At 39.4% G+C, this 10,999-nt stretch overlaps 1 protein-coding gene and 1 pseudogene across 4 annotated transcripts in view; one reads left to right on the forward strand and one right to left on the reverse strand.

Moving 5' to 3' along the window:
* LOC110060713 (uncharacterized) overlaps positions 1-10,999 on the reverse strand; it is a 36,813-nt gene that overhangs the window by 2,871 nt on the left and 22,943 nt on the right. For 3 of the 4 annotated variants that reach the window (XM_089297862.1, XM_089297861.1, XM_089297859.1), the window contains exons 10-15: positions 10,976-10,999; positions 8,051-8,386; positions 4,245-4,565; positions 1,961-2,275; positions 1,115-1,429; positions 82-405 (exon numbers count right to left, since the gene is read on the reverse strand). The exon at positions 10,976-10,999 is cut by the window's right edge and continues 294 nt beyond it. In XM_089297862.1, coding sequence (XP_089153988.1) covers positions 82-405; positions 1,115-1,429; positions 1,961-2,275; positions 4,245-4,565; positions 8,051-8,386; positions 10,976-10,999 — 1,635 coding nt within the window. The remainder of the gene's footprint in view (positions 1-81; positions 406-1,114; positions 1,430-1,960; positions 2,276-4,244; positions 4,566-8,050; positions 8,387-10,975) is intronic. The other variant, XM_089297863.1, reaches the window with a different exon arrangement.
* LOC149106661 (uncharacterized) lies at positions 4,561-6,345 on the forward strand (annotated as a pseudogene).

Here is a 10,999-nt window from a genome sequence, read left to right on the forward strand (position 1 = left end):
TAAGAAGTAAAGATGATGAATTACAAAAAATCAGCAGGTCAGCTGTCAGTTTACAAGTTTACAATATCCTTGTCACTGTACCTTCCATGGTTCCTGTCAGATTGTAAACCTGATTAGCCCCGGCTCCTCCTTTTCCGTCATTCTTACAATCCTGTGATTTACCGTACTTGCCATACACCTTGTGTGCATTGGGGCTACCAACACACATGCCGCCATCTTGAATTGCAAACATTTTATATCCCCGTGTCAAGGCTGCCACAGCGCACTTTTGAATAGCCTGATTTCTCTGTGAATAGCTGTCTTTGAGAAGAACGTCTCTTCTTTCCATGGATGGAATAGCTCTTACACCATTGTCTTTGTCTTTGTAACAGCCAAGTGATTCGTACTTAACAGAGGACAGAAAATCTGAAGACAAGGGTATTGATGTTGTATTAGTACAGATTAGCTCGCATATATAAATTCATGCCATAACGAAACTGAAGCAGTGCATTATTAAAACCGAAAGGTTTTTTTCCATTCGACCAAAAATTCCAGCTTGAAATTTTTCTCGGAAATTTCCAGTCGCGAATTGAACAGCAGTTTCAACATTTTCCGAAAAAGAGGACAACCTCGCAAGTTCCAAAGTGTCGAAAATATCTTAAGAGAATCTCTGTTCCATTTGATTTCCACCCTGGAATTTCTGGAATGTTTGGTTGAGCGGTTCGCATTTCAAAAATTAAACAGTTTTCTGATATTCCGGAAACTTTCTAAGCAACTTTTCAAATCATTTTCCAACTGTTTCCAAAGCTGTGGATTTTTTTGACCGAGTGGAAAGCGTCCGAATTATGTGTGTATGTGTTTTTCGTCTCTTTCTTACATCTAATCAGTCATGTTTTGTATGAACAACTTAAGTATATTGCTGTTTACAATCCTATAGAAACGCGCCGACGATGATTTGTTCCTTTTCAAAGCTGTTTAAGTTAATCCTTAGTTTGGATAGTGGCCAAATTAACAAAAAATTTGGACAGTTCTGTGTACAATATAGTAGACAGGTGATATGACTATATTCCCAGACCAATTTGAAAGTAATCAAATTCAAAGAATTTCCATGTAGCTAGTCCTATGAATAATCTACCTTCTATCCATGTTAAAGCGTGCACTTCAGTGGCCCAAGGTCCTCCTTTTCCATCACTTTTGCAATCGTGGGAGACGCCATATTTGTTAAAGTCTCTCAGCGTGGGACTACCAACACACATACCCCCATTTTGAATACCCACAATTGGATATCCACGACCTTTTCCGACCAGAATGCATTTCCTAAGAGCATCTTTTCTTGTGGTATAGTTGCCGTCAAGAAAGTGATCTTTCCCTTCTAGGATTTCCATGGATCGCACAGGTAGGTCTTTGTAGCATCCCCGACGAATTCCAGATTCAGTGCGATCTGTTAGAGCTGTAATGCGAAATATATTAGAGCAACGAATGCTGGGAGCAGCGAACACGTATTTCTACCCCTCCCTGGATGGGATGCTAGTCCATCACAAGGTAACTAATTTTCGTGCACTAACGGACCCACAGACTGAAATTTGTCCCCTTAAAGAGTCTCCGATACCAGGATGTGTTGGCTAAAATTGTACGCAATTAGCTAAACGAGAAGCTAAATCAGTTCTTGTCAGTCTCAAGGTTAAATCTTTTGAATTCACAGACGAGTATGTTTTTATCCGAATTTAATAAAATAGCAACTTTTTTCACACTACGCCAAAATATCATGGTCTTACACGAGCTTTAGCACACTGTTCTTCCAATGGTGTGGCTTGGACAGTCTTTTGCAAATCTACATTCAGCTAGGAAATCCACATCTAACATACCTTTTGTTTAATATAGTAACAGGCATGTCCTTGTACGTTGTTTCCGTACTTGAAAAGAACTCTAGAATCGCTGAACACAAAATTATATAGTCGTAGTTGTTCCATACCATACGTACCTTCAATCCCAAAAGTAAGGTAAACATGAGACGCCCCTGATGCACCTTTTCCATCGCTTTTACAATCCTGTGAGATTCCATACTTGTTGAACGCTGGGTCTCTAGTGCTACTAACAAGACATTTTCCGCCATCTTGAATGGCGAAAACGTCTTTTTGTGTCTTCATGGCTGCCAGTGCGCACTTCTCAATTGCATCTGTTCTGAGTTTGTAATTACCGTCAAGAACATTTTTTCCTTCCAGAGAAGCCAGCCCGCTGTTCTGAGGTTTGTATTTGTAACATCCAAGTGATTTGTACTCAATCGCAGAATAGAGATCTACAAGGCATGCATTAATAATGTAATTGAGATAAATTGGTTACCAAATACTTGATGGTTCAGCTTTCTGGTGTATATATTTTTTTTATTACTGCCGCTATATTATACTACTACCTTTCGGTGTATATATTTTTCTTTCACTGCCGCTATATTTTACTACTACCTTAAAAATAATGGTCTACTCAGGAACAATTCCTTCCAAATATGTTTTATTGCAAATAATAAGCTACTCATACGTAATAGACCATATTTGCAGTCTCGGTACTGGACTGGAACTAGCTTGCGATAGAGGCTCATGCGGGGGAATAATTATCATTAAAAAGAGATTAATGTCATTTGCATTTGAAAAGACTGCCCGCGTTAGCCTCAGTTGTACGCTAGTTCCAGTCCAATACCGGGAATACGAAGAGGGCCTATAGATCGTTTTCACGTGACGTCATCACTTTCTAAAATGCAAAACGAAAGAGCCACTAAAGTTTTTGTCCTCATCAGGCACAAGAGGCGGTATATTTATATCTGTTTACAATTTTACAGCTCAATAGCGTGCTTCGTTTGGAATCTAGAACATTTTGAATTTCAGGGTTATGGAGGTGCGTGACACAAGGCTATGATCGAGTTTGTCGAAAAATATATACTTATCCCATGATTTTGAGCCTTTTTAGAAGTTAAAGCATTAGGAAAAGTGCTTATGTAAATGCTTGTTTGATCAGTACTGATAATCAGTCGCCTAGATAGCCAAAGTAAGTTCCAGATGTTTACACTATTTTCCGGCCGCCATATTGGTGTACCGGGCTCTGTAAATATCGGCGAAACATTTCGACGAATATCTGAAGTTTGGGGAAACGCACAGAACTAAAACTTGGAGAAGTGGCTTATTTAGATATCTTCTATAACATCATAATTTCATAGCTTTTTCCACTGGATGGTTTTCGATTTATTTTTTTATTGCGTGACAGTGAAAACGATCTATTGAAAGCACGCTCTTGTATGAGACGCGGCACATTGCTGCCCTGGGCTCTGAAAAGAAACTTGGTGATATAAAGACAAAACAATTATTGAGCACCGTTATCGAATGATATCGTGATTTGTTAGTGTCCCGAAGATCAATTATTTGCCACTGAAAATTCAGCCTGTACAGGTTTATTGAGCCAAAAAGGATTCCTGCCGAGGGGCAAAATTAAGTTGCTATAGTTGCCAGAGGTGAGAGTACCCCTTGACCTGTTGACGATGAAAACTTTAAAATTACACGGGAAATCTTGGATTCTTAGTTCAGTTCACTCTATTCGAAAAAAATTAGAAATTTCAATCAAGTTACTAAATTTTAAAAACCTTTCTAAGAAATTCAAAACCACGTTAAACTGATTGTTAAATACAGTGACTCGATCTGACTACAGTTAAACCTGTATTAAGCGGACACCATCTATTAAGTGGACACCAGCTTGAGTCCGAAAATTTCCTTCCCACATTTACTGTAAAATAAACCTGCATTCAGCGGACACCTCTTTTAAGCGGAAGCGAACACCAAAATTAATGAGCGGACACTTCAAGGGCTTTTTGCTTCTACAAGCTCAGCTCAGCGATGTCGTTTTATAGCTAAGTAGGTTATTCCAGATGGATGCATTGACTGAATGGACATTTTGCTATGAGCAGTATTACACTGAATTACACCGTGTTACCAAAGGATTAATAACTAACTATTATTGCACAGTTTATTTGAATCTTTTTAGAGCGGACACCTTGTATTAAGCAGACACTAGTGGATGCCCCAAAGGCGTCCGCTCAATATAGGTTTCAATTAACTTCATTATATAATCTTAGAGCTTTCTTTGTTCTTTTTTTTTTTTTTCTTCTTTTTTTGCTTAGTTTATCTTTAAAGAAAATTGACGCTGTTTTATGTGTCCTGCTCCCCTTCATTGTTCAATAGCTTTCATCTATTTTTATAAATAAAAAATAAACAAAGTGGTCATACCCTTGATTCCTCCAATAACGTAAACATAATTTGCTTCTTTCCCTCCTCTTCCATCGCTTTTGCACCGACTTGACGAGCCATATACCTGAAAGGTCATGTGCGCAGTGGAACTACTTAAGCACATGCCACCATCTTGAAGAGCAAACACTTTGTTCCCGCGTTGCTTAGCTACAAATGCACACTTTTCTATTGCATCGGTTCTCCCTTTGTAGTTCGCTCCATCCAGACGCGGGTCTTGTCCCTCTAGCCTAGGGATAGCCGGATAATCCTCTAAGTCACGGTAACATCCGATTGATGTGATGTTAACGGCGTCAAAAGAATCTGAAACAATAAAGACGTGTTAGAAACTTTCAGGGGCTTAGCGCGCAATTTTCATGGATTGCGCAACGAAATGAAAGTCAATCGAGCGCCGAAGGCGCGAGTCGCCTGGTGGTTTGGGGGATGCAATGAATGCTGAAGGATGTACTGCCTGAATGCTGAATCCTGATCGTTCAATTCAAATTTCATGCACGCACCTGTCGAATACAAGATTTCCCTCCCCTTAAAAAATATATGTATCTATATCTTTTAGAGGCTCGGAAAATATATGCTAATTCCCCCGTTACGCAGGGAACATTATCGTCAAACTAAACATGAATAAATAAACATTGAATATTGGGATCATGGGACCATGGGACCTCCAGTTGACCGTGGGATCTCCAGTCAGTGCGGTCATCGCAGTGCTTGTAATGCAAGAAGTTGAGGAGAAAGCATTAGAAACTTCGCCCATCAAACCAAAATGGTGGCGCCACTACGTCGACGATTCCAACGCGTGCATCAAGAGAGACGATTAATAACAACATTCAGTTTACAGCGGAGATGCCTACAACAACCCTGGGCAAGAAGAGCATAGCCTTCTTGGACACCAACAACGCTGTGAATGAAGACGGAAGATCGAGGTGGGTGTATACCGCAAGGCCACACGTACGAGCAAGCATTTAGATTTCCATTCACACAGCCCAGTGAAAAGCAAAAGAGCTGTTAATAAGACCTGATTGGACCGTGCTAAATGCTTCCATCAACAACTGCGCAAAGACAGAGCGAGGAGCGACGTGTTATCAACGACCTAAAAGCTAATGGCTAACCTGGAAACTTCATTAAATCGGTCGATCGACCAAAAAACACACAACCAAAGCTTCGGGAGAACCAAAAAGCATAGGCGTCAATTCCATATGTTAAAGGGGTGTCGGAGCGAATTAGACGGATTTTCAACCGCGAAAACATCAAAGAGCTTTCAAACCACTTAAAACATTGGGTAATGTTTTCAAGAAACCTAAGGACCGACCGACAAAAGAACAGTTGAAAGGAATTGTGTACAAAGTGAGTTGCAGAGCATGTCCATTTACATATATTGGAGAGAGTAAAAGAAGTTGGAAGTCTCAGAGAGCTGAACACGTGCCTGGAACGAATGGGAATGTCGGCTCCGCGGTAAAACAGCATGCCGAAACCACTGACCACAACATACACCCTAATTATGCGAGCATTTTGGAAACAGGCGTGAGAAACAAGGACAAAAGGCTTTTTCTAGAGTCATTACATTCATTCCTGGACAAGAACTCTGTTAATGAAAGAGCACCCTTCCAAGGGTTAATGCATCACTGGCTTCCTCCCCAAGGGGCAACGAACAATAACGTCTAAGCTACATATTTGCATTCCGTGACTCTTGCAGAGTACATTTCTCTGAAGAAGACCGCAGAAGGCGGTCGAAAATTCAGGTATCCCCTATTCCCTCCAATAGACAACAAATCAAACCATAGTTAGTAACTTGTCACTTGTTAAATAGGGGAACTGACTGCTGCACTGGATAAGCAAGAACTGACTGATGCACGGGATAACGGACTGCAGCATTCTGCGAGCAACAGACCCCGTTTGTATTTATTAAACCAAAAGATACATATATGAAATCAGACTAACAGAAGTCCAGATAACAATATAGTGCCTGCTGTCCGTCAGGAAAAACCCCCTTTTTAGAGGAAACCTGAACCCTCCCGAATGCAGAGCCATGCACTTAACAAATACCTGAGGGTGAGGGGTGACAAATCCAACAACTGTAAGAAAACAAAATAAATCAAAACGAAAACGATAAAAAATCTCGAAACGAAAGCAAGTTGGCAGCGACGTCAGCACAGAATGGCTCAACTCAGCAAAATCACGTCCTTATAGTACTTGCGTCACCATAGAAACTGTCAAAAACCGACGAACCGTGAAAACAACGATTTGCTGCTATTCTTCGAACCGCAGCAAGTAACAATTTTAACGCTTTTTTAGATCTGTTTCAAACTCCTTTTTTAGAGCGTTAATCATGGGCACAGATCGCTCCAACAGTTTTATTTAATATTGAATAACTTGTGTCGTTTACATGACAACCTTTACGATAACTGATAATAGGTTTAAAAGGGGAGCTTACAGACCGTCAAACCAGCTGATGTAAACCATTTAAAAAAAAACCATTAACGCCGATTATGTCTTAAAAATAGATATACATGTTATTTGCCTGCGGCCATGGGCAGCATTTTCATGACCTCAGTCACAGTTTTTCACTATACAGACCCACCCCAAGCGGGCAAATAACATTCTTTTCTCGCAGTAGATTGGCTTACAAGTGGTTTGTTTACGCAACTTTGTCACTGAATTGGTTTACGTGCCGTCTACAAACTGTCGTAAATTTTAACGAGCAAACGAGGGAGTAACTCATGATCACATACTAGACAAAGAAAGATGTCTTCAAGAAGAGATTTATTTCGAAATATCTTATGTTAGTTCAGGTGGCGGATCCAGACCGTGAGACAAGGGGTGTGTGTGTGTGGTGGGGGGGGGGGGGGGGGCTTTTTTTGCTTGCCCCGCCGGCTTTTCTTCTTTCTGCGATTGTTTTTTTCGCCCAAAATAAGGAGGGATCCCGAGGTCCCTCCCCTATATCCGCCACTGAGTTGCATCTAGTTCACCAGTTAAGTCCTCCAAAATTGTTTTTCCGGTGTGAAATTTCTTGCAAAGTTCGAAATAGTACTACGAATACAATTTCTTTCAGTCGTTGCGAATCACTCGAGATCAGACTTTTTGAACGTAAATTGAGTAGCAGAAAGCGAGGAAATTCGTTAAGTGTATTCCACAGATACAGCCACGATCAGAATGGTAAACTGGACTGCAATCGACTTTTTGTTTGCTTAAAATTGTACGGCGAAAGAAACACAGGATAACGCGCCATTACAACCAACCAAAGTTTTTGAGACAACTTCAAAACACTCCATTGAATTTATTTACAATGACTTTTTTTAATCAGTTTTTTGACAACTGTAAATCCCGTCATTCACCTACCTTTCGAAAGAAGCTGAGATGAAAATCACGTGTGTTTGCCCATTTTTAAGAGTATCACAGAAATCATTAAAAATTTTAAGAGTTTATATGGTTTTGGGGGACGCTGTCTCAACATTAGAGACGTTTGCACAACCTCGTTCCCAGGGTCTCTCAAGCAGGGGGCGGTAAGATGACAGACTCTGGGAACGAGGTTGACGTTTGTATGGATTTTGAACCACTTTTCAAGGTCTATAACTTGGTCTCTGTTCACCCTAAAAGCATCAAACTTGGTCAAATGACTAATCTCCACGTGCTCTTTCATGTGGTTGTGTCAGTTTATCGATTGGTTAAAATTTGAAACTCGCCCCAGTTCTCTGCGCAATTTCAGAATGGCCTATAATTTAAGTGAGAAGGGTCGAGCCCTCTGCTTCAGTAGTTGTAAGATCCGCTCTTGTTATCACAAAACATGAATTTACCTTTTCTTCCCGGGAAACGATAAACTTGATTGGCCAAAAGTCCTCCTTTGCCATCGCTTTTACATTCTTGTGATTCACCGTATTTGTTGTATGTTTTATGAGCCGTGGGACTTGTAACACACATACCGCCATCTTGAATCCCAAACATCTTATACCCTTGTAGCATTGCAAATACAGCACATTTTTGGACTGCTTGTTGTCTTGTTTTGTAATCATTGCTTAGTAGGGATGGACTTGGAAAATTGTGATGATTTTTTCCATCCACGCTCTCAATAGCTCGCTCATTTGAGTCTTTGAAGCATCCAACAGACTCGTACTCCATATATGGTAGCAGGACTGTAAGACAGAAAACAAATCAGCCATTATTTTTCAGTGTGTATTATCTCCGGTCGACATAACAATAATTATGTACAATTTTACTACTAAAAAAGATGCGACTTAGACTCTGACTAATTTACTACCAGCCGACTACCAGCTAGCTTCATTGAAATATGTGTTTCATTATTAACTGAATGGAACGAGAAGCTCAAAGCAAGTCCCTGAAACGTATCATTTTCGGGTAAAAATAGATATTAGGAAACACCATTTAGACGAAATATGCCTCTAAATGGGATACAAGTTTGAATTTATGGCTTGCTTGATTTTATACAACTGACAACTTTTGAATGACTAAGGAACCTCTTAGGTAATGAAGATGACCAGAAGTGGTTAAAATATATGCGGAAGACAGATAGATTTGATAATGTGCACTCGGGTTATTTTCAGTTAGTTTGCATCAAGCATTTGATACCACTAAACGGAGGTAAGAACATATTTGGAATTTCGTAGCACAAATTTTGCTGCTCAAAGTGCAAAATTGTTGGTCTCCCATCTTCAATCAGCTTATTAAAATCGATTTTTTTTTTTCAATCTAATGTTTTGAGCACACGTCATGAAAGTCCTCACTGCTGAACATGGACTTAATAATGATGAATTATTTAATTTTTGTCTTAATACACGGGTTTCCAACTTTATTGTCCATGTAGAAAGTCATTTCAAAATTATACACTTTGTTGTTAGCCCCTATTGCTGAGCACTCAGTCTCGCCGTGGCCAAACTTGGCAAAATTCTTTGCAGTATCGGCGCCACTGGAGCACTGCCCGTCGGACATAACAACACACACTTTATGTTCGCGCTTCTTGGCTACAATAACACTGCTAAGAAACCAAGGACTAAATATTTTGAGGTGGATAGAATCATCGAAAAGAGGGAAACCGCGTATCTGGGTGTAGAATATTATCATAATGTGACTATTTGCATTGATGATTTCGATTTCACCGAATTTAGCTTCTCCTATGCGGCTGTGAAAATGTTACTTTCAAACTAGTTTTTAACTGCTCTCGCCACGTTAAGTTGTCTGACATGGCAATGAAGGTGGAATAAATTTTCGCTCAAAAATTTCAAAATATCCCGCTAAAAATGATAATGACTGCTGGTCGAAATGCCCGGTTTTGGGCTCATTCAGTGGCAGTAAGCAATAATGAAGCTTAAAAGAAGGACAATTTCGTGAAGTATAAATACCACTGGTCGTAAGCATGGAATGGCGGTGAAACTACAGACAAATATCTTTTCAACCATGGGTTTTGAAGGATAATAAGATCCCAAACGGCAGAGATATCGCATTTGGAAGACAGCTGATTTATGGACTTTAGCGAGGACCACGGTGAGATCAAATTAATTTTTGCTGAGCTTTCAAATGCATGGAACAATTAATCATCGAAATAAACACAGAGAACTGTAAAACGTAAGTAGGTTATTTTAACCTATGTTTTTTCAGGCTTGCCCTCGCATTTTTCGACCGCATTCAGCTTGCCGAAAGTTGCTGTTTATAACCTTGTTTGGCGTTTTGAGTTTTGAATCACAAAAATTTAAAATGTTTATGCCTTGCACATTTTCACGCCGCAACTGTTCGTAAAAACGGTTCACAAGTAATCATAAAATTTATAGAAGTTACTTTGATTTTTGTACGATATGTTTCAAAAATAATGTATATAAACAAGTCTACTCTATGCAACCCATAATTTTTAACCGTGCTTATTTCACAAGAGACATTTCGTGAAATAATTCAATCGTCCCACGTTTTCTTGATAACTTTTGCGTGCTTTTCTACGCCGGTTCGATAATCCTTACGACATAATACGCGCGGGCTCATGTAGATGGCGCTAATTTTTAGCGATGCCACCGACAAATCAGCCTGTACAGGTTTGTGACGAGTTGGTAATGAGTGACGTGCCACCGAGGCGCAAAAAATTAGTTGCTACAGTTACCAGAGGTGAGAGTACCCCCTGACCTGTTAACGATAAAAACTTGAAAATTACTCGGCAAATCTATTCATTGTGGCTCATTTTTGTCTTTTCGAAAAACAATTATATGGAAAATTTTGACAAAATAACTAAATTTTAAAAATTGTTTTAAACATTCTGTCTATGGGGTTCAGAACCACGTTAAAAGGAGGTTCTGACTACCCCATTATAATATCTTAAAATTAAACTTGTTTAGCTTTCTTGCGCTTTGTCAATTAGACGAAAAGTTCATATAACATTTAACACGCTGCAGTTGATGACAAGGGATAAGATTTTATCGAACATTCTTTAAGTTTGTCTGTTGCATAATCGGACAGATACTATGCCAAACATGAGAAGATGACACGAAATGTGATCCACTCTCAGAAATAAAATCAGTTATTTAGAAACCTATATTTACGTCATTCTCTTATAAAAAACAGAAAGGCTATTTAGCTCGCTGTTACTAAAGACAGCTCCGCGGCCTCTTAATATCGCACTGTCTTGAAAGAAAATTGTCGCTGTTCTATGTGGTCTCCCCCCCTTCATTGTTTAATAGGTTTCATTTATTTTTATAAATAAAAAATAAACAAAGTGGTCATACCCTTGATTCCTCCAATAACATAAA

This window comes from Orbicella faveolata, unplaced genomic scaffold (assembly GCF_042242905.1).
Source record: "Orbicella faveolata isolate gen_17 unplaced genomic scaffold, um_ofav_v1 contig_3, whole genome shotgun sequence".
NCBI classification, from domain to species: domain Eukaryota; kingdom Metazoa; phylum Cnidaria; class Anthozoa; order Scleractinia; family Merulinidae; genus Orbicella; species Orbicella faveolata.